The 25,010-nt window shown below is 44.9% G+C and overlaps 1 protein-coding gene across 10 annotated transcripts in view; it reads right to left on the reverse strand.

The window, feature by feature from the left end:
- The window catches only part of ITSN1 (intersectin 1), a 1,522,922-nt gene that overhangs the window by 741,704 nt on the left and 756,208 nt on the right, over nt 1-25,010 (reverse strand). For all 10 annotated transcript variants that reach the window (XM_078656938.1, XM_078656936.1, XM_078656937.1 and 7 more), the window contains one exon: nt 17,246-17,373. In XM_078656938.1, coding sequence (XP_078513064.1) covers nt 17,246-17,373 — 128 coding nt within the window. The remainder of the gene's footprint in view (nt 1-17,245; nt 17,374-25,010) is intronic.

The following is a 25,010-nucleotide window of genomic DNA, read 5'->3' on the forward strand; positions in this document are numbered from 1 at the left end:
TCCCCTGTAGGGCACTCCGTTCAACAGATGCCACTCTTCTGGTCCGCCCCCGTTTCAGACTATCCACTTTGGGAGGGCGTGCTTTCTCCAATGCGATCCCAATGGCTTGGAACAACTTGCCAATACACCTGCGCAAGGAACCGAGCATCTTACCCTTCAGGAAGCTGCTTAAAACCGTGCTCTTCGGGAGGCTTGGGGCTCGTCCTAATGTGCTCTGGCCCTGTGAGTATTCAGTATGTACTTTTGGACAGGCGCTTAGAGACCTCTGGGTGATAAGGCGCTATCCAAATCTAAATTAAAAAAAATAAAAGATAAAAAATATTGATGCTGCCGACTATCTGTCGCTCTAAGATCAGCTGCTGAAAGCGTCCCCCGGCACTGCCATCGGCTGGGGAAGCTCGCCTGGGACAGCGGTGAAGACCTGCTGGGACCTATGTGCGGTTGTGCAGACTACGGGAGAGTCGGGCCTCACACGCGGCGCCTGGGCTGCGAGAGCAGTGGCTCTACCTCCCGCTTTGCCACAGATGTCCATCAGAACTGCCCTACCTGACACAGCAGAATCTGCGGCGGTGACATCCAGCTTCCTGATCACCGGACGAGACAGCATACGCGGTGAGGCGGATTGGGCTTGCGCGCTCTCCCAAGCGCGACGCTCATCTTCTGACGGATTTGGCGCCCGCCATCACTGCCTCCTGGACCCTCTGCTCCCTCACGGTGCACCGCAGCTCCTGACGTCGGGCTCCCCGCTCCACTCCGTGTAATTGCTGTGCTGCCTCTGCGGAAGGCTGTGGGTGGGGGGGGGGGTCTGAACGTGGGACACTTCCACACACGCTGCAAGGGGGCTCATCTGTGGCCATTTTATTTATTTAATTTGGAGGTTTTATAGACCGCGGACAAGATCCTTGCAGATATCACAGCGCTTTACAGTGAGCATTGCTAATTATACACACCAATAAATGAGGGTAAATCACAAATAGCATAACAAATTATACAGACAATTAAGTGACGGAAGAGATCACGCATGGCATAACAGTTCATGCACAAAAGAAAAACCGTAGAGTACATAACAGGAACATCCCGATTGAATCAAGTCCGGGGCAGAATAAAGTGACTATGATGTTTAGTTGGACCCTTAACAAAAAAAAGGAATACTAGTAATGGTACTATTGATCTCCAAATTTACTTATTCTATGATCAGGTGAATTTTGCCATGAGAATCGCTTTTACTTCCTTTTTGAAAGAAACAGTAGAAGCATTCAGTCTGGTTTCCTGGGGAAGTGTATTCCAAATCCTGGGCGCCATCCCCGAGAAGGTTTGTTTATATGGCTTCTTCTTGTTGAATCTTTGAGGTTTCAGTAGTAGGTTGTCTGCACTCCTTGAGGACCTTGACCCACCAGAGATTGTCAATTTCTGTGCGAGGTAGCTGGGTGCATTATGATGTAAGGCCTTATGCGTCATGCAGGCTATTTTTGGATGAATTCTCACTTCAAATGAGAGCCAATTCAGGAATTTTAAGTCTGGGGAAATGTAGGAACTTCTTTTCGAGCCAGTGATGAGTCTTGCTGCGGCGTTTATTGAGGCTCTAAGGGTAGCTGTCGTAGCTTTTGGAAGGCCACATAAAGAGGCGCTTCCGTATTCCACACGAGGGATAACTAGAGCTTGTACAGCCAGCTTGAAGTCATTGACTGGCAGGAAGGGTTTCAACTTCCTCAGTGTGTTTATCTGGAAGTTTTCTCCCTTTGTAGCGTTGCTAATGTGTTTCTGTATAGTGAGATTACTGTCAAGAGTTATTCCCAAAGATTTCGCTGAGTCCACAATGGTTTGTTGAACGTTGAGCGCAGTAAGATGTTGGATCAAGTCTTAAATAATGGGGACTTTGGCGGGTGGAGCTATGAGGAGGAATTCAGTTTTTAGAGCTTTCAGTTTGAGATGGTTTTTTGCCAGCCATGTCTGGGTGTTCATGAGTGTAGTGTTAAGCCGTTTAACGTCTTCTAGGGTGTTGATCTTAAGATAAAGTTGTGTATCGTCAGCGTACATATGATATTGCACGTTCGACACATGTAGAATTTCAGTGAGTGGCTCCATGAACAGCTTAAACCGTGTCGGGGATAGTGAGGACCCTTGCGGGACTCCAAGCCTTACTGGTACTGGTTTGGAAAGAGTGTTGTTGGCCTTGAATTTTTGTGTTCGGTTATGGAGAAAAGCGATAAACCAGTTTAACACTGACCCCGATAGACCCAGTCTAAGTTTAAAAAGATCTAGCAGATTCTCATGTTTGACCGTATCAAAGGCTGAAGATAGGTCTAGTAGGATGAGTAGGCATGATCCGTTCTGGTCAAGGATATGTAGCGCATCGTCAATAATGTGTGTCATGGCTGATTCAGTGCTGTGACCTGCTCTGAAGCCTGATTGGTGATTGTTAAGAAGGTCAAAGTGATCAATATGTTTAGTCAATTGGTGGTGTACACATTTTTCAAGTAATTTGGCCAAGGTAGGAATATTGGATATAGGACGATAGTTGTTAAGGTCCGTGAGGTCAGATGTTGGTTTCTTTAGGATGGGTGATACCTGTCCGACTTTTAGGGAGTCTGGGATGCAGCCTTGTTGCAGTGAACTGTTAATGATTTTGGTCCAGAGAGGTAGAAGCCAAGGGGTTAAGTCTTTAACAGCGTTTGCAGGGAGCGGATCGGTGAGGTGGTTGGAAGGCTACAGGGCATTGAGAATCTTGCTTAAAGCCTCTTCAGTGTAGGTATCAAAGGATGATCAGGCTGCGTCGTTCTTAAGGTCAAGCTTTGAGGGGATCTGGTGTGGCGTGGTTGGTAGTGAAGGGGAGGTTTGCGAATGCGGAACAGAGTATAATAATAGATCATTTAGGAGATCCTTCTTGATGTTGTCAGTCTTCTGAGAAAAGAAGGCAGAAAATTCTTCCAAGTTGGGTTGCGGTCAGGCTACGTCTTGCAGCTGTTAAGGAGCGTCCATAAATTGAGTTTTGATTAACTCGAAATGGTATTTTGGACGATTTCTAGCTTGGTCTAGTTGGTGGCTGAAGAAGTCTGCTTTAGTGCGCTTGAGCTTTTTGTAATAGGCATTTCTCTTTTTCCTTAATAATTTGAGGTGATTAGTAGACGGGACTGATCTCCAGTTGCGTTCAAAAGTCCTGCTGCGCCGAACGGCGCCGCTGCTTGAACATGACTCCAGGCGCGCTTTACCACCTTAGATGGGACCATATTGACACCAGCTAGATACGCCACAACGCTCACACGAGATCTGAGAATACTCCTGCCTGAGCCTAAGAACTGCACCAACCTGTGATCTATACCTTGGTGGGAGGAACCTGGACCGGCCCTGCGCACGATTCTACACGCGGGTAGATCGCGCTATCTCCTTCTATACATTCTTTCTGCAGAGTGCTGCTCGCTTGCTCCACTGAAGTTGCCAACTGTGCTCAGCTCTAGCTGCGATGCTCCTGGAATTCGCATAGGAGACTGGCTTCCTGGCGCCTTGCTGCTGGAATTCCTTGCTCTATTCAACCTGCGGCTGCCATTATAACAGAACCTCCACCTTTGCCGCCTTGCACCGCACTGATGACCCTCTGCTCGGATCTAGCCAGGCCTCCATCTCCGCTACCCCTATTGTAGAGATATCGTATACAATGAGAGGGTCTGGCTCCTTTGCAGTAAGGCCAAGCCTGTAATTACACGAAACAACAACAAATGCCAGTACTGCAATGTTTTCTTACCAAATGATTGTGATTGGGAGAGCAGAAATCAAACTGGTTCTCCAAACTGGTGAATTTTTTTTGAATTTATCTATTTATTTTAATGCTGGGTCACTCAGAATTATTTAAGCGACAACTTTACAATTTTAGAAAAATTTAAGAAAATGAAGTGGACAGGAGAAAGAAAAAGGAAAAAATCCTATTTAACAGTGTTAACACTCACTAAAGGTACTCATTCAAAACAAGTGATGACTCATATAACCTCATTCATACTCATGCATACTTTGTGAAAACAATGTGAAGGAAAGAGAGGGTGGAGGGAAAGACACAGATCAAAAATAAGTACACAATTAAATTCTGTCTATCTAATAACCAGTTGGTTGATACACTTGGATTATATTTACAATAGAACATTAGCTACTTTATACAAACGGCCATCTGAAATGTACTCTATTTAACAAAGATTTTTTTGTTTTATAACACAGATTGGCCTAGCACGATGTGGTCGACGCGTTTCGAGTTCCTTGCGGGGAACTCTCTTCAGGACCTCAATTTGGTTCTGAAAAACATAATGGGAGGGTTTGTCTTAGTGTATATGTGGAGGAGTTGGTAATAACCCTTTAATCTGCAGGACGGGGGAATGGCTCTCTTACCTTAAGGTTCACATCCTTGGTGGAAAATATCAACAGTCATGCTCTAAAAAGATCATAGAGGGAAGAATGAGTGAATGAATCTAAAAATTCTGTCTTACAAAGTGTGTGCAGTGGCTCACTGCAGGGTGGACTTGGCGCTTACTTTTCATGTTGCTGTGTCCAGTGTGGGATTTCTTTGTAGAAACGTAGCTTTTTGACCGGAGGGAGTCCGGGAGTCTAAAAAGTGAAAGAACGCTATTTGGTAACGCCTGTTGATCTCTCAGCAATGAGCTTATTCATCAGTGTTCAGAGCCACTGTATGGCTCATCATGTTTCATTGGCCCTCAGATCAATTTTGTTGGTCTACTGTATCCGTTTCATCTGTACACCTGCATTGATACTCTGTCTGTACTCTTGTCTGCCTGCCTTGTATTTTTTTGAAAAAGTATAAATACATTTAATTAAAAAAATTATATATATACATATACACACACATCTATATACACACACATATATATATATATATATATATACACACACACACACACACACACATATATCTTGCAGACAACTGTGCTGTCAAGCCAGAACTCTAGACGACAGGGATGGCTCAGCTGTGGTATGTCAGGGCTTTGAACCTTACGTAGTGCTTCATAATTGAAGATTTCAATGATAGCTATGTGACCTACAAGAATCAAATTACAGTTGTTTCAACCTGGAGAACTGAAACAATAGCCCCTTGAAACTCAAAAGCAGTATAACTGGTAAGAATATAACAGGACAGGCTTTATAACAACACTTTCCCTCAAGACGTACTGAAGTTGTTCATGAATAACACCGTACGAAATATAGTAAGAAATATAGTTATTTTGCTTTTTTTTGGTGGCTGTACCATGCCTGAAGTAGTGTTATCATTTATGGAAGTCCCTTCTCCAAAAGGATAAAGACATGTTTAAGACAGTCTAGAGAAGGTCAAAGAAGACAGGTCCGAGAAGACAGTACAAACTTTTTACTACACCTCGTATTAACAAGAGAAGCAAATTCTTAAATATGGAGAGTCTGGAATAAAAGGGGATACCCATCAAGGGCATTCAGTAGAGGTGGCAAATGTATTCCTGTTCAGGTGCAGCAGCAAGGGATCACTCCAGACCTGAAACGGCACATAGGTATTAGCTAGGATATTAGAAACTGCTTGTAAATATGTAATATGTCCTTTTAACAGGAATGGTGCCATTAGCAACCAACAGGGGGACATGGCCAGCCTCGAAAGATGGACTCCCGATTCCTCATCTCCAGTCCCATCTGCCCACACTAGCATCCAGCCAGACTCTGGAATATACTCTTGCGGTAGATGACAACCATAGGAGAGAAACAAACTGGTCTGAAATATGCAAGTGTGAGGGCCGGTGCAACTGAATCTCCATTTTGGTGATTGGCCCATAACGGCAGTTCAGGCTCAGTCAGGAAGGCCCTGGAGAAGTCTGTCAGCGAAAAGCACATGACTCCTGGAGAACTTCTTGGCTGATTCAGATGAGTGGGGTGAGAGCTCAGCAGTGACTGTTCTGGAAATGAGGCAGGAGCCACCCTCACGCAGTCAGGTAGGTGGACCTGATGGAGCCACACAGCGGCAGGCCTATCTGTGTCAAAATACGGCTGATCCTTTGAAAGAGAATGGCCTCACAGAAGAACCCTGCAAAGCCCTATGATAGTGATAGGAAGAGAAAGGTGTGAGACAAATAGAGATACAGTTAAGAAATAGCTGAGAGGGACGGAAAGGAAGATAAGTGAAACACACAGATCAATAAGAAAGACGTTTAAGACAGGGAGAAACCGGTGTTTGATAGGGAGATTGGTGAAGACAGCTGAACAATATATAAGGTAACTGACTGAGAAAAAGATGGGGTGGAGGTAGATGTTTGAATGAGATCAAGAGAGGTGAAAGCCGAGCGAGAAAAGGGGTAGCGAGAAAGAAACAGACAACTGAGAAATAGATCATTGTGAGAAGGAGTGCAGGGAAAAAGAAATGCTGGTTATACAGTGATAGACCAGTAGTATGAATTCCAGGCTGTAGATATATATAACTTGTGTAGCTCTTTGATTCCTTTTAAATGCAAGGGACGAGGATGGCATATGGTTATCGAGGGAGCCCCTCCTGCGTTACTAGGGAGTACTGCAAACAACTCCAATGACAAATGTTGCCACTGGAACAGCATATTCTTCTCCAGAAAAAGTGTGAACTTGGATAATCACTCCAGGTGCAATGTGCAAATCCACAGAATTCCAAATAAAATCACTTCAAAGGAAGTGCCAACCTATCTCATGAATCTCTTTGATGCTTTACTGAAGGGATCATGTAAGTAACCAGCACATGTTCATAATACCCATAGAGCTGCCCCAGTACACAGTAAAACTTACTATGCTCCAGAAGCCAAAACATGTGTGCAATTCTTCAGGGACAAGAGACTATGACGGCCATAACAAGGAAAGTGAATTCAATGTTCTTTAATGGCACCCAATCCAGCTTTACCAAGATTAGTCCCATATCATGTTATAACATCTTTTAAGAACGTAACAGACTTCTTTACCAGAAAAATATTAAATGTAGAGCACCCTTTCATGTTAATTTTTCAACTGGAGAGTCCGCAATGAGCCTCATCTTCCTTAACTGAGATTTGGTCTCTTCTGGGCATAGTAGCAGAGTAGGGGACGGGCCTGAAGTGCACCAAACTGGTGAAGGAAAGGTGGGAGAAGCAAAACTGGAAATCTCAGGAGACCAAAGCATAAACACTGCAGGAATGACACTCAGTAATGAACAAGGTATTCAGGAGATTATGGAATGCTCTTCACACCCAGTAATAATATGGGGGGGGGATGTTCAACCCAATAGTGAGCACAGGCAAAGACAGATCTTAGCAGCAGCGTGGAGGCTCACCAGAGTTTATCATCAGAAGATAGCTTGAACCTAGTTGATGAGTGGTGACATCAGTTTTTTACATAGAGACTGAATACACACATTCAACCACACACCAAACCAATGTGAGGTTTGGTGGGTGACCCTCTCACACTCACTTTGAGCTGAAAAGGTGAGCTAATCTATTAGCCGACACCATATTAGTCATAAAGTTAGATAGAAAATATATGTATATTTTATGTTTGAACGACCCCTCTGATTTCACAAATGGAACGGAGCCTTGAAGTCTGTCATAAGGGTGGTTTTATACAAGAGGTGGCAAATCGTATGTATTCGCGAACACCGGCAATTGAGAAATCATAATCCCTCAGGGAGCTGCAACATAAGCTCAAAACCAATCCTTCATTAAGACCTGGATACATCAGTTAGTGGCCAACTCTGGACACTGCAACTAGATAGACCAAATTATACCTTGCAAGCTTGGGAGTGAAATATTACAAGGGAGGTAACAAGGCCGGGATAATCCTTACCAATAAATTGTGAGCCCGCCTAATGCATAACACTGTAAGAGAGATCAGATATGAGACCGGGAATGAGCAAATTAGGGAGGAGGGGGGAAAAAGGTCACTTTATACCTTTCATTACAGGCATAAGTAAAATATTTGATCACATATCCGCAACCTCTTTTCTGGCCTCAAATTACAAGAATTAGGTTTTGAGGACTTCGAGGAACCCAGAACTAAAGGAAACGGTTTGGAGGCTATCAAAGGCTTGAAACTGGCCAAGACACCAGGGCCCGATAAGATCTCCCTGGTATGCTACATGAAAATTGCTCTTCAGCTCCTCACAATTCTGACCAAGACCTTTAACACATGTAGATGGGGCCAAGGTATTACCCCTCACCATGTTAGAGGAGACAATTTTGCAGATTCCTAAACTGAGGAAGAACCCACTGCAATTCACATCCTATTGCCCAACTTCAGCTTTAAAGACTAATGTTAACGTTTTATCAAAAATATTCTCCAATTGACTAATTCTGCCCTACCTGATCCATCGAGATGAGGCAGACTTTATTCTGAATCGTACAAAGAGTACCATACAAATATAGCCCTTCACTGTGTTGATCTCGCAAAAAACACATGGGCAATAGGTAATGCTTTAATCTTCCAATGCAGACAAGAACTTAGATAAGGTCAGCTGGGTAATGGTACAGACATACTACATACATTTGTCTTTGGTAGTCGTTTTAGTGGTGGTTGCTGGCTATATAATTTTCTCTCTGGACAAGAATTAGACTGACTGGCGGGACCTCTAGGTAATTTTCTATAGGAAGGGGGACCCAACAAGGATTGCCCATGCCCCACCTAATTCTTGCCTTCTTCCTGCAGCCCTTGCTTCAAGCGATCAGGGATAACCCCTGCATGGACTTCGGTTTGGACAAGGTTAAAAGAAATCCACTTTTGACAGTGTCATCTTATTGTCTCTAAAAGAACCTGAACAATCCCTTCAGACACTGCTCTCCTTGCTAAAGGAGAACAGAAGGATGGCAGGTATCCAGATAAACAGGACTAATTCCAAAGGGCTGATACTAGGTGAGTGGTCAGCTCCTGGTCTCCAGTTTAATGCCACCACCCCTTTCCGCTGGACTGTATACTATCACATATCCAACACACAATTGAGTCCTAATTTTCCAAGCGTGAGGCGCATCATTTGAGGCCTGATCTATAGGGAAGTAAAGGTCAAATTAAATAAGTAACTGGAGGACCTTCACTCTCTTGTGAGTGGGTGGGACTGCTGCCCTAAAGAAGACCTTTCTTCTTGAAATGTTACATTATTTTCAGACCATTTCACTATCACTTGCCAGAGATTATTTAAAACAGTTCAATCAGTGTGCAACACCTTTACGTTGAGTGGGGGAAACCTAGATATAGCTGAAAGTCTACACAAAATCAAATGATTTATGACCAGCCCTCACTATTGTGATACATAGTTGAATGGCTGAAAGGTCAAACAGATGAGACCTGGTGCATGACTGAACAGAACTTAGCTACCTGGTCGATGGGATAGGTACTACGGTCCAAGAACTGTCAAAGGGTAGGGAACTTGCATATTTCCAAATTGACACACTTACGCTCTGGAACTCATTGGTTGAGTAGGTACAGTTGATGACTTGGCCCGTTCCACTGACACCAGGCATGCATACAGGGACCTTTGGGAAATGGAGAGCGGGAGGGTGCCAGAAGCGTCAGGACCACCATAAGGGGAGCAGTATTAAACCCTTTGAGGATACAAAAAGGGAAGATAATGTCCCTAAAGCAGAGCATTATCACTAGTTACAGCTAAGGTACTGGGCGACAAATCTGTTCAAGAGGGGGGCCATGCATGATTACACAAAGTTTGAAAGGTTCCTCAACAATCTACCAATACAAAAACCCACCATTTGGCCATTTTTCTAAAACAATCTATCTGGGGATAGAGCTTTGCGTTCCCATTTGGGGTAATCAGGCACACTTACATCATTTGCTAACTGTGTACAATCCAAAACTATCAAAGCTCATCAGTTGATACAGGCTACAGTGAGCAGAATCATCTGTTTAATAATGATGTTATGGAACGTATTTGCACAGCACCATGCAGGCTAGTGGTTGGGGCTGGGCCAATCAGGGATTATGAAAAAAGACTATGCCTCAGGTTTGCCATATACAATGCTTAAGAGTATGGCTCCTCTCTTATGACTAGATTGGTCAACTCTGTTATGCCCTGAAACAGCAGCTGCCCAGAGCTTTACTATTACCACAGCCACTACTGGCTAACTGAGTTTAAAAGCTACATGCCACACACCAGATCAGGCAGTGAGAGAAATAACAGCGGTCAAACCAACATGCTCACCTGCCCTACGTCGGGGACTTGGAGTTCAAATGTTAAGACACACGTGTCGAACAACATTGCATTTGTGGCCCAAGGCAGAAAACAAGCTGTTTGGAAACCAGTGATGCTGGCAAGTGAAATGACACTGCCAAAGGCAGAGTATCCAAAAGATTCTCCATTTTAGTGTTGCTTCAGTAGGACGAGAAGAGGTACAGCATAAAAGTAGAGTATTAAAGCATAGAAATTCTATATTATATAATGTGGCAAATCGTTCTGCTATGGTGCCACCTAGGGACAAAAAGCCATACAAATATTTTCAACAGTTAACCAGAATTCAAATCTGGACGCATTATAATGAGCGAAAAGTAAAACGCTCTTTGTAAATTGTATTACTAAAGTCAGCAGTCTAACAATTTTATCTGCACTATGACCTGGCACCATTATAGCTTCAGTTATGACACCATCATTGGCCATGGGAGCTCAAATCATCTAACTGAGAAAGCCGCTAGCATAGCCATCCCTATCAGCAGCGAAACGCGCCAACATGCTTGACCGGCATCATTGTAGTTAAGGAGTCTCATACCGCATCTAAGCAACAACATATATGACAACCTTATTGATTTAGACAGGAGGCTGTCGCCTTTGGGGCGAGCCTACCAATTCAACCCCACTATCCTACTGCCCCTGACGGCCTAGACATTTGCAGTGCTCATGCAGTAAAACCATGAAAGCAATCCAATCAGCAGCAGCTTCATGTGTGCCCAGCTAATGAGAAACCAGGAAGGTGAGGCTCAGCATCTGGCTCTCCTAGCTCTGGTGCGAGCTCTAACATGTCTTGGTTGTGAACTATCTGCTCACAGTCCTGAGTGATGCTGAGGAGGTCACAGGAGGCACAGGCAAATCCTGAAGAAAAAGATCAGAGGAAAAACTTAGGAAAAGACGAGCAGCAGGTGGGTTGTGCTCATGCCAAGTGCTGTCAGTGCTGCTATATCCTCCATTTGCCATCTGCCTCTCTTTTCCAATGCATTCTTCCCAGCTTCTTCACACTCACGAACCATCCTTCTGCTTTTCCAAATCATTTGCTTTTCTCTGACTTTCCTTCCTACATGCTTGGTCTGTTATTGCCCACTACCCTACATTAGTACATTTGCACAATGTTCCCTCACTGTCTCAAGGCAATTGACTTCACATCTCCTGCACAACTGTGACTAACATGTACACCTCATGAGAGGCTGTTTCCACTGCGACTAGTCCTACACCATAGTACTGCACATCTTTACCTCTGTGCTGTCCCTCTCCTCTTTCTGGTTCTTTGACGAGGGATCTGCAGGTCTGCTTCATAAGCAGATGCATCTTTCTGCCTTAAACAGTGTGCTCCACGGCTAAAACCTTTCGCCGTGTTGTGAGGACTGATTGGTGGTCTCTGCAGGACAACGATGGCTATACAACAATGATAAGCAGACTTAATGACCGCACAAACCCGGGTACCAATCTATTAAAAGAGACTGACAGTAGTTTATTCTGGAGATAGACACAAAATGCAAAAGACATAAAATGTAAAATTTAATTGTGTGTCAGGACTGGAGGCTTCAAATTATTCTCATCTTTCTTCTTTATTCCAGACTCAGAAGCCACAACATCACAACAGAATAAAAGGACTACATATCCGATGAGTCCCAAAGAAAAACAATATCAAATAAGTATTTCTATCCACAAATAACGGACATCAAAGAAATAGCACTTCCTCTTTCTTTGCGCCTCCGCAGACAGTTAACTGGTAATTACTTTAAGTTGTTAATGTGAACTGTAATGCAACTACTTAGTGGGTGTTTTATATATTTATTGCTTCACCAACAGTCTTCTGCGATCTCCTGCAGCGTTGCCCAGCAGTCTATGACTGACAGGCATGGCTCCTAGTCTTTCCTGTCTGACCCAAACCACCTATTGCGTCGGATCGTGAAGGAGAGAGGTGGTGTTTTTATATTTAGAGTATTGCCTGACCCGCGTGTAGACTGCTGCGGGTCGCAGTGTTTCTCCAGTTTTGATGGTGCTTCAGATAAGCTTGGGTGCAGTACAGCAGAGCTGCCCCCAAGGGTTGCGGACCGTTCTCTGCCTCCTCTCCATAAACCCACACCCTGGCAAAGAGAGTGAGCATCAGGTTGGCGTTAAGTAGGAAAGTGCCCCTTTTTGCATGGTTACCCCCTAACTTTTTGCCAGATACCGGATACCTACTTGACTGAGTGCGTGCTGGGATCCTGCTAACCAGGCCTCAGCACCTGTGTTCTTTCTCAAGAACTGTACCTTTGTACCCAAAATTAGCACATCCCTGGCCACAGGTAAGCCCCTTGTAAGAGGTAGCATGAGTACCAAGGGCACTGTTACCACTGTGACTCATCGGATATGTAGGGTCTAAGGGCTGCAGCACCAATTGTGCCACTCTTAGACACCCTGTACCTTAACACCCATACACTTCCATTGCAGGCTGGGGCATTTTGGTGCAGCGAAAAGTGAAGAGTCGACATGGCACACATGCCTGTGTGCCATGCCTGCAACCCACTGATTGTGGCCTGGGTAAGTCAACCCTCTAGCAGGGTTCACTAGACCAAAGGTGAGGGTACAGTTGCATGAGCACTGTACCCCTACAGTGTCTAAATCCATTCTTAGACATTGTAAGTGCAGTAAAGCCATAAAGAGTATATGATCTGGGAATTGGTCATTACGAACTCCACAGCTCCATAATGGCTTTACTGAAACCTGGGAAGTTTGGTAGCAAATGTCTCAGCACATTAAACCCTCACTGATGCCAGTGTGGGTTTTAATGTAAAATGCACCTATAGGGCATCTTAAATACACCCCATGAAAAACGACCAGCACATGTGTGGTTTCTGAATGGCTACCTGCCATTTGCTACCACCAGACAAGTGTCTGGAACCCTGAGTAGAGGGCCTCCGCTCTGTGGGTCCAGAAACAAAGCCCACCCTGGGCAGGCTGGACTAGATCCACGAAGGGGAAGCTTCAAAGGCCTGCCACCTTGGTTATCTGACTCTGCCTTTCGCTGCCCCCAGCAACTGGCTCCCACTTATTCCGAACCCCACTTCAGGTGGGAGAATCGGCGGGAAAACCAATACAGGAAGAGAGGTGGGCTCACCTTAGTCAACCCCACCCCTCAGGTGGGGGAGCAAAGGTGAGGCACCCATCTCAGTTGAAATCACCCGGAAGAGAGGCAGACACACCCAATCAGAGAGAGGCTCATGCCCCCCTCCCACTGGAGGGTGGCATAATAGGAGGTGTATTCACCCCCAGTAAGGGACACATTGGTCCAAACCTGCACACCCCTGTAACACCCCTAAATGTAGTATTTAGGGGCAACGCTGAACCTTGCCTCCTCAGACTGAATAAGAAGAAAGAAGGAGGACAGGAGAGCCATGCTGAACGAAGAAGAGGACAACAACTGCTTTGGCCCCAGCATCAAAGGGCCAAAGCAGTGGAGGTCTCCCCAGTGATCCTAACCTGGGATCTGGTGATTCCTGACCTGCCTCCACCTTCTACCAGACGCCTGCAGCCTCAACCTGAGGGGCCCCTTCGACGAAGGCTGGTAGGGAAACCTGATACCCAAGACACCCCTGCTCCCGATGCCCCACGGCCTTTGGTGGCCCAACCAACAGTGTCCAGGCATTCCTCTACATTTCAACTTTACTCTCTTGCCAGTGGTGGCCCTCAGGAAACCTCCTTGACTGATAGAGGTTTTGTTGTCAGTTTGGAGCTGGAAGTTGTGGTGTTTCATGATTGGGATGGCATCATCTAAGGTGGTGATACAGAGGATGGTTTCCTGGTGGATGATGGCGATCCCTCCTCTGTGTTTGCTGATGAACGCTCAGTGTGCAATTCTGTAGGTGTCCGGTGTTGCCACAGGCAATATCGCATGCGGGACTGAGCCATGTCTCGTGAGGAATAGGACGTCAGGGTGAGGGAGGTGATGGTGTCCCAGATCTCTGTGGTGTGCTTGCAGAGCAATCATGCGTTGAAGCAGGATGTAGCAGAGTGGAAACAGCAGGGTCATGGTGGTGGTGCCGCATGTGTGGGTGATTCGGTGTTGAGGGAGAAGAGGCAGTGCCAGCAGGTGAAAGATCCTGCTGTGGAACAAGGCGAGGAGTTGCAGCAGTATTTGTTGCAAGGGCCAGGGCTCAAAGCTCAGTGCATCTTCCGGTGGAGGGAGATTCAGGGTTCCTGGTGCTGGACACGGTCCAGACGCGGGTGGGCACAGACGGGCTTGCCTTTGGTGCGGCTTTCATTAAGTAGGCAGGGAGGGGAGCTGAGGCCGAGGGAGGGAAAACGGTGATTGAGCGGTGTGCAGCGAAGGTGCTACATTCAGATACAAAGTATCGAAAAAAAATAATGCAAATTGACGGAGCTAAACGTACAACACTCACTAACAGAGGAGTGACCTACATAAACTACCACAGAGAGATGTAAGAAAAAATGAAGTGAAATTTAGCAGAGAGGGTTATGCAGTAAAATGACAGTTCCCAAATCAGTAAACTATGGGGGACTAAAGACAAAACACTGGCGGTCTGCCTGGTGCGAACAGGTGCTCGTGGGGGGAGGGGTGGATGGTCTGAGGAGCCTGCTTCTCTCTAAGATGCTGGATCCAGAGGACATTTACCATCCCCCCTCTGCTGACTGGGGTCCAGCTGACAAGGTTGCTTAATATGTGGCTAAAAGATTGCATAAACCTCTTGACAAGGAGGTAAGGGGTCATCTCAAGACGGCGTGCCCTTGATCATCCTTAGAAAGTGAAGTATCATACAGATTCTTGGAAAGAGAGCAAACACTTCTCACTAGATTCGTGAAGGATCCCAAGAAAGGAACTGATGTTCTTGGAGACAAAATATTAGACAACTTAGGCTCGCTTACAAAAAATTCAGTATATAACCAAGGAGACCAAAGAGACTGCCAATTTTATTTCCCCAGAAATTCTGTCGGTGGGGACAGAGGACAATTTGTTTCCTCAGAAATGCCTAATGGTGCCTTGTCTACAGAGAGACGCCAATCTCTCCTAATAAAGATCAACCCTATGCTTGGGGAAATGTCTACTTCTGAGACTGAGATAATAGCATATAGCGCCTTTTTGGAGAACCCTTGATTAAGGAACTCAGTACATCTGTAACAACTTTCCTCTACCAGATAAAGCCTCCCAGAGATAAGTCCCAGCAAGTATTGTGCCGCTAGACCTTCCCACAGCCCCCTGCACCAATACCAGGGGTATCGGAGCAATTTGCAAGCATCAAGGCGTGTTTGCGTTCAGTCGGACTACCGCCACCACCAAATCTTACCTGCACGTAGAGGGACTTTGAGAGAGGTCAGCTTCACACCGAGAATGGCCCCGCTGTACTTCTTCTGCAGGTACACCAAGAACTGTGACAGCCTCTAACTCACATGCCCACCAGACAAAACACCTCTGCACCAGAGCTCCCCAGCTTGGGTTCAACTAAATAGATGATGTCTCTGTGGTCACGAGACACTTAAGAGCCAAGCCCCTCCCCTTGGGTTCTGCTGGACTGGTCCCCCAGTCCTCACTTGCAGCCTTTTTCTTTCAGGTACTCTTCCCAATGACTTTAGCGTGTAGAGTTCGAGTCTACCCCTGCATACAACAACTCTGCATCACGGCACCCTAGGGCAGGTAAACTTGAACTGCTGGTGCTTTCTTGGACCTTGGCTCCTACCTTAAGTTCAGTAGAACAGTCAGGTAAGTCGTCCGATGCAGAGAATGTTTCTCCCATAGGATAACATTACTGCGTTCGAGGCTCATGCCTCAAATCTACAGCTGTGATTTTCTACTGTTTTGCTTGTAAAAATCTTTAAGGTTGTAAATACTTACCCGATTCTGATGATCTTGGTATCTAAAATTACATTAAAATCTGTGATACTTTTCTAAATTGGTCTCGAGTTTCTTTTTTAAAAAAAAACATCTAGTTTTATTATTACACTTTGCGGTCACGTTCCATATACACATCAGCCCCAGTAGCACAGTTATGGGGATTGGATTGTTGCACTGCAGCACTCAATACACAGTGAGACATGATTATTATTATGATTACGGCGATGTTGGATCATCTAGGGAGGGGAGAGCAGGGGGGTCACATATTTCCACGGTATACATTCCATCTGCCCAAACAGCCATCCACTTTTGGGGGCAACCACGTGCAACATAATCAGTTTTTCCCTTAACCATACACCAGTCCATGTCCGCCTTCCAGGCTACTAGTGAAGGCAGTGCTTTCGCTCCCCACAACCAAGCGATATTTCTTTTGGCCACCATTTGACCCAAGGTTGCCCATAGCTTACCCTTCCGGTTGAGGTCTGTTGGTTCTCACACGTTCAAGAGACACCTCTTGGCTTCATGATCACTGCCAAAACTGTACTTATGCACTCCTGCACCTTCCTCCAATATTCCTGAACCTGCCCGCCTCGAGTTTCTTCTCGAGTGTGTGTGTGTTATTTATTGACTCTGTATGTACAACATGTTCTTAACACTACCCTCTGATCAGCATAAACTGCTCACCCACACGACCACAGCAGAGCATTTGGGATTAATAATGTAAGCCCTGTAAAACAATAAGAGTCATCTGGACTTTCGATATAGTGCACCTCATTTTGGTGCACTACATAAAAAGCCAGCTTCCTACACCTGGTCATCCAGGATCGAGCTTCCATGATGGGCCAGCCAAGGTAAATGTGTGATGGCTAGAAACGTGGGCAGGCAGAACAGTATAGGAGCAAGGAAACCACAAATGGCAGACATGTCAGACAGAGAAGCAAGGTGACAGGAGTGAGCAGTATGCCATCAATAGTCAGATCTGGCAAGAAGTAAGAACACAGGGAGGGTAACAGGACAGGCAGAGATAGGCAGAAGACTGGTAACCTGTCACTAGTGTGTGCGCTCTGCACCAGTCACTGCAGATGCTGGTCTTCATACCGGATGTGCTAGCTGTCAGTCATTGTTTTGTCATTTTTCAAAATTATGTTTATGCATATAATTATTGGTCATTAGTGTTGCAGCTACAAGTTACAGTCATCTTACTTGGGTCGTGCTTAAAAATATGTCAATAGGATTACCTTAGAGCTACTTCTTTCTGTTTTTCAAAATCAGCCGATTTCCAGTCGTGTTCCTTTTGCTTTAATCTCTCAATTTCAGTGTCTTTTTGCTTCTGAAGCTGCTGTTTGTTGTGTATCTCTCGTAATTCCTTTAAAAAGGAAAAACAAACATTCACTTGTACTCTCACTTCTGTAGTTTTTGGATCTCTCCGTTAAGTAGTGGATTTCCAAACGTAAAGTTAATGAATACATTGGAATGAGGTTTGTGGTTGACACATAATACTGAGAGCAATGTTCAAAATGTTAGGTTCGTCAATTAACTTACTGTTTCAATAATCAATGTGTGCACATTAAGTTTGACACTGAGCATCTTCCAACATAATAATATTACTAATGTACTCATTAGGTGAAAGAAAAGAACTATTAAACATTAGATTTGATTTCACAGTATGATATTCAAAACTGGTAGACAAAATTGGAAATAAGCACAACTATTATGAGCAAAACAATAAATCAAAAATAGATACAATAGTAAGCGATGTACACAAAGCAACAATGCCACAAGACAAGTATGCTGCTTATTTGATGGATTAATTAGAATGTCAGAACTTCTCAGACAAAGCTTCTTTCAAATATGTTAAATAACTACTGGAGCTGTTGCCCCTTAGCTAATTAAGTAACTGGATGTGCTGTGCCTTAACTTTCTTTCAGTCACTGAATTCTTCAAAAGACACAGGTGAATGTATTTAATCACTCCCATTTTGGCAACAAATGTGGAAATCAAAGCACTTTTATTTAGATGCCTCTATAAATCATTTAGCCCAGTTCTGGGTCAACACATGAAATAAAGCACTTTATTTCCAGAGCTTGAAATGTTTGCTTAAAACATAAAATATAAAACTAGACAATAGGATGGACTCACAGGATATTATGTTAAAGTCACTACATCTCACATGTTGTACCAGAGCCGAAGGGCTTGAATGCCTTGATGGGTAGAGGTGGAATAGTAACACAAAGTTAGCTTCCCAACATTGAAAAAAACGGAGTTAGGATAAGATAACGGGATAGGGAAGGAGTTAACACCAGACAGATAAAAGAAGAGTTAATGCTGTTCCATCACCACCCCCTTTTGAACTACGGAGTAAGGCTTTAGAGAAGACCTGGGGTTGAAGTTGAAATTGAAAGCGATCGAGGTTCATTTAGCATGAAAAATGGAATGATAAATTGAAGTAGATAGTCTAATAGCCTGGCTATGCCATCGTATACAATGTCCTGGTAACCAAAGTTGGTATATCTAATCATATTCTCTGAGGGTGCAAGCATACTTCGTTGAAACCTTTATCAAAACAAAGGATGGAGCTGAAGGCACCATCACACATCACATAGTATTACTGAGACACACGGGTCACTTTAGGAAAAATGGGTGGCCAGTTTTGCCACACTGAAATAAGAAGGATAGACTTCTGTGTATGTGCAATCTTTCTCCCGGAACTTAAAATCTTATCTCTCTGTATGCTAGTTCACAATCACTAAAAGCCACTATAACCTTACAATTAAAAGCACTCTTTGACGCTGGGCGCTTTTTTAGGTTTCACCTAGCTAAGGTTGCGCTTGCGCAGTCGTGCTAGGAGAAACTGATGTTTTCAGAGAATGGGGCTTGAACCCGCCCCTCTTCTCCATTGGCTGGCCTCATAAATGCTGGGCAGCCATTGGAGGAGAGGGGCGTCACTCCATTCAAGCCCCATCTTTTTTGGATTCGGGGGCGTGTTTTTTGCAGTTTTTAACTCTGACGTCATCCGTCACTCAACTGCAAAAACCACGCCCCAGAATGCGAAAATGGCAGCACTTTTCTTACGCCATTTCTGCCCGTCCGCTGCCAGAAGAAGTCGCCGAGTCCTTCGCCCCAGCCGGTGAGTGCTTGCTTTTCTCGCTTTTCGTCCCCCCCCCCTGTTCCTCGTCCCGCTTGCTTTTCGCCCCTCCCCCCCACCCCCCTGTTCCTCGTCCCGCTCGCTTTTCGTACCCCCACCCCCCCCCGTTTCTCGTCCTGCTCGCTTTTCGCCCATCCCCCACCCCCGTTTCTCGCCCCGCTCGCTTTTCGCCCATCCCCCACCCCCTGTTTCTCGTCCCGCTCGCTTTTCGCCCACCCCCCCACCCCCCTGTTCCTCATCCCCCTCGTCCCGATAGTCTTTGTGTGGTCCGTGTTGACTTAGTATGCCATGCCTTCTGTTGAGTATGTTTATCTGAGTTAGTCTTTTGTTTTTGCTTTTTTGCTTACTTTGCCACATTTTCTTTCCATTATTTTGACTTCCTTTTCTCCCCTGTTCCTCGTCCGGCTCGCTTGCTTTTCGGTACCCCCACCCCCCTGTTCCTCGTCCGGCTCGCTTTTCGCCCCCCCTCACCCCCCTGTTCCTCGTCCCGCTTGCTTTTCGGCCCCACCCACCCCCCTGTTCCTCGTCCCGCTTGCTTTTCAGCCCCCCCAACCCCTGTTCCTCGTCCCACTTGCTTTTCGGCCCCCCCAACCCCTGTTCCTCGTCCCACTTGCTTTTCGGCCCCCCACCCCCCTGTTCCTCGTCCCGCTCGCTTTTCGACCCCCCACCCCCCTGTTCCTCGTCCCGCTCGCTTGATTTTCGGCCCCCCCACCCCCTGTTCCTCGTCCCGCTCGCTTTTCGCCCCCCACCCCCCTGTTCCTCGTCTCGCTCGTTTTGCCCCTCCCTCCCCCCTGTTCCTCGTCCCGCTCGCTATTCGCCCACCCACCCCCCTGTTCATCGTCCCCCTCGTCCCGATAGTCTTTGTGTGGTCCGTGTTGACTTAGTATGCCATGCCTTCTGTTGAGTATGTTTATCTGAGTTAGTCTTTTGTTTTTGCTTTTTTGCTTACTTAGCTACATTTTCTTTTCATTATTTTGACTTCCGTTTCTTTTGTTTTCTTTATTCGTCCTTTAGAAGTTGTGTGAACTTCTCTTAGTTTGTTACTGTTCCTAGAGGTGCCATCTTAACCATGTCTCTTCATATTCTCGGTTTTGTGTAAGGTATGAAAGACCAACCCTGGTGGTAGAATGTCCCCTTACCTTATTTTCTGTCAGTGAAGGATTTTCATAGTGGGTTTGTGTTGACGCGAGAGGTATTTTCTTAAGAAGGTTCACGATCAGTCTGGTCACAGATGGAAGTTAGGCCGAGGGCTTAGATATAGAGACCTACTTACCTTGGTATAGCCCTAAGCAACTGTTCGCCAGGGTGGCAGGAGGATTTGATCGAGGGAAAGGGGTAATCGGATACAGTCACTAGGGTTTAATCAATGAAAAGGGGTTATCAGAGATGTGCAGTAGGGTTTGATCAGAGGAAAGGGGTAATCCTAGATGGGTAGTAGGTTTGATCACTGAAAAGGGGTAATCAGAGATGGGTAGTAGGGTTTGTTCGATGAAAAGGGGTAATCAGAGATGGGTAGTAAGGTTTGATCACTGAAAAAGGGTAATCAGAGATGGGTAGTAGGGCTGGATCAGTTCAGCTTAGGCGGGCAAATTTCCCAGGTCAATGTTTGATGTGCTGCTGTGCTCCTGTCCGAATCCTGGGACTTCTAGTCCTCTTTCATAATAGAATAAAAAGACTACAAGACCCAGAATTCAAAGAAAACCCTGAACTGGAGCAGCGCATGAAGCATGGACCTAGGACACTTGGCGGGCTGGTTCAGTCGACCAGATGGCCTCTTCTTTTGCAAACTAACAGGCACTGAAGAGGTCAACAACACGCAGCTTCCTGCTGGATTTAGGAAATGTGCCATGTTCCAAAGGTCCTCGGTGCATCTGAATGGAAATGTGGGACACATGTCTGTGAATTCCAGCAAATTAACAGCCTCAAGGGAGCATGCTGCTGATAGCTTCTTAATGAGCTTAATTGCCTCTTAAAGTTTTATTAATGAGGGGGAGGAGGCGGTCTGTGTGAGAGAGAATGTAAGGCCTGCCTTTTGCAGATTGTCCCCCAGAGAGGCCCCTCTCATGTTCATTAAGCCCTGCACTGCCCTGTTTACCAGGTACTAGGACATGCGGAGACCTTTTATTGGACTTACAGAAAAAAATATTCACCATTTTACGGATAACCATGAGCTTTATAGTTCAGACATTTTTTGGAGGTCACTTATGGTACCTTTTATTTTATCTCTGGAGAGGCTGGTTGTAAGTGGACGCTGTGGCAGCAAGGGGGCGATGCTCCTGTCTCCAGCTCTCTTTTCAGCAACTTTTGTGGTCTGTGTTTTTGATCCAATTATTTTCATTTATGCAGCAAGACTACAAACTCCCAGAGTTCATCATGTTGTAAATGATAACGCCATTTTATTTGTTTTCAAAAACCAACACATAAATAAAAAATTGTCATTTTACAATGCCAATAGCTCTAACTTTGGCAAGGGCAAGACCGTTGCATTTGTAAATGCTTGTCTTTACCAGTTACTACCTTGCTGATTAGCAGCTGAAATGTCAGGCAGAGGTGTATATCACTCAACCCAAGGAATACCCACAGAGGATTTATCACCCAACTCGATATCAATAGCTAAATACTTAAATGGAGCGTACCTCTGATTCATAGATAAGGATGTGGGACAAAATGTCCTTCCCACTTGTTGATCTTTGTAGAGTATGTTTACAGAATTGATCATCTGCTTGTGCTCCTGGCAGTAAACCTACATTCGATGCATTTTATGAATACGTTTTTTTTTTAGCTCGCACGAGTCACAATATTTTGAAATATCCTCAAAAGTTGCACCCAAGACTGCGAGAAAGATTTACACATTAAAAAAAAGTTCTTACTGTGATAAGAGCATAATGAAATTATATTGTAAAAATAAAAACAGAGAAAAATGCATTCACGTTTAGTAAAATGTATTATACAATTGCATAACCTCCACGTGTTCAATCAGAATTTTGCTTGCATTCTTTTTTTTGGAGGGGGGGGGGGAGGGGGAAGGGGGAGGCAGAGAAAACAATCTGCAACACCCACCTTAAGCTGAATTTGCAAACTCACATAGAAAGGTTTCACACAAACAATATGCAGAAAATACTTCATCCACTACCCATTTTTCTCAGATATCCATGCAGTAAAGAAACTCACCAGTCAACCTCAAGTGCACAAAAGAATAAAAATATACTAATAGGTGGAGCATAAAAATTAACCAATTTGACAGAAAAACATTTTAACTATGATCAATTGATATCATCCAAGAATTTATCAGAAACAAAGTCCTAAGCCAATATGCAAACTTCAATCTGCACAATTAGCAATGCAACAGAGAAAAGGTTATTCACCTGTGTAGTTCTTTATTTCATTACTAAAGCTCCCTGAATCTATTATGTGTCTAGAGAACTAGAAACCTGAAACTAAATCTATGTGCCTTAGAGGTCTATGCAGTCTTCTTAATGCACAATGGCTTACCTCTTAAAAGGCACTTCGGGCAGGGTCTCAAATTTTTTATCAGTACCTATTTTGGGCCTTACTAATTACATATGTTGTAACACAAGAGGGAGGACCATAGTGAATAGACAGAATTTAGGACTAAGAGTTTAGAAGTTATCAACCACATATGGATCATTTTCACTGTGTCGTAACTAACCCCCAATTCAACGTAGCTGAAGCTACCTGGGCACCCCCAGCGAACATTGTTCGCCCACCGTCAGCCATAACGCTACCCATACCTTCAGACCAGCCATCCTCCCCCACCAGACCACCGAACACACACATTCGTACCTATAATATCTCTACCTTACCCGCAAACACCCTTACCTTCCCCACACACCTTAGCCCCATACCACACACCAAGCCAGTCCCCAACGCCCACATTCTTGCCCTCAACACAGACGCACTCACTACTCACAGCCACCCCCACAGCCCACCCATCACACACCCTATTTACCAGCAGCATCCTTTCCCTCCACACTCACACACCTAATCATATACCAGACCAGACCCCACATGTAGCCACCCATACAGCCATCCTTACAGCCCACCTAACACACACTCCAACCATCAACACTCCTCTCACCCACACTCACCACACTCAACAATTTTCTACTCCAGGCCAGACCCCATTGCAGGCATTCAAACCCGTATCCAAACCCACACCCATAACACAACCACATACTACATGCCCACCTGCACATAACTTCAGACTCGACGAGATCATACTCTCACTGAACCAGATCAAAGAAGAACTCCAAACTCTCAATGATCGTTTAGCGAAACAACCTTGGGGTGATAGAATAACTAGACATCCCAAAACCTGCCATCCATCCCAGAAGCCAAATGACCACTAACACGAATCCCAACTGGTCCTCAGTCCCCTCTAACAATTCATCTCGACCAATCAGAAGCACCAACCTGATCTCAGAGAGTGATTTACTCACCCTGGTGAGTTCATACGACCCCGCTCCTATGAAGCCTAACACACCTGCTGCAACACTAATCCCCGTTCCCTCGAAGCCCCAACACACCCACAGCACCATCAATTCCTGCTCCATTGAAGCCTATCACACACGCAGCATCATTCATTCCTACTATCCCTCTAAATCCCATAGGACCACTAAACCAAACACCAGAGGCATCACAAACAACAACCTCAGAAGAATCCGTATCACTCAGGAACCCCGTTCAACCACCAGCACGCCTACACTCAAAATGTATTCTCCTAAACTGCCGCTCGACATGCAGCGGATATAGCTGATCTCATCCTCACACATGAAACCAGACTTGATAATGCTAACTGAAACCTGGTTAAAAGAATCCTCCACACAATCATTGACATTCTAGTTCCACCCTATTATAACATCATCAGACTAGACAGAGCTAGAGCAGACAAGTCAGGAGGGGGCATAGCCTGCATACATCGTAGCAATATCTCGGTAAGCAGAGCCATCTCCCCTCTATTCCAGTCATGTGAATACATGTGCCTTAACATCACTAGCAAGGGTATACCGGTCTGCTCTCTGCATATCATTTTTCACCCACCAGGTGAGAACCTCTCCTTCATCGAACACCTCATGGACATGGTGTCATCATACATAGGTCGACAAATTACCCAAATATTCCTGGGAGACTTCAATCTCCATTAGGAAATGATCCTATTGATACTGCAGTGAATAGTCTTAAGAATTTCCTGGCTGACCTAGACCTAACTCAATTCTGCAATATCCCAACACATGACAAAGGAGCGATCCTTGACTTATTAATCTCTAAAGCAAGCTCCATTCAGCTTGATTCGATCCTACCCTGCGACTGGTCCAGACCGTCAACAACCCTGTGGGGAAGAAAATAAATGTTTTAATTATGTTTTTTAATTTTGTGCATTTGGACAAATTGATTGTGCTTGGATTGTTTATGGGCATTAGGCACTGTATTAAGAAGGATCTATTCATGTTAATGAACTTATGTGCTGTTTTTAACAAAAAACAAAAAAAATTATTTTTAATATTTTAATAAATACTGTGAATTTGTATTCTCTAGATATGCATTGCCTTTTGTGGTACTTCTAGTGCTTGTAAGAACTGAATGTATAGATAGGAATAGTAACTGAATGTGGTGATCAAACAGAAGAATCTCGAAAGAGAATAACATAACCCAGGGAACACTTCTTTTACTGGTCAGACTATCACATCATCACGTTCACAATTAAGGAAAAGGTGAAAATGAGCTCAGCCCAACCCACAAGACCAAAAGTGTGGAAGAGAGACCTAAAAAAACTTAAGCCCAACACCTTACAGTCCTCCTATGCCAAGCTATTTGTTGTAAACTAATTGCCTGTTTTC

This window comes from Lissotriton helveticus, chromosome 8 (assembly GCF_964261635.1).
Source record: "Lissotriton helveticus chromosome 8, aLisHel1.1, whole genome shotgun sequence".
NCBI classification, from domain to species: Eukaryota; Metazoa; Chordata; class Amphibia; order Caudata; family Salamandridae; genus Lissotriton; species Lissotriton helveticus.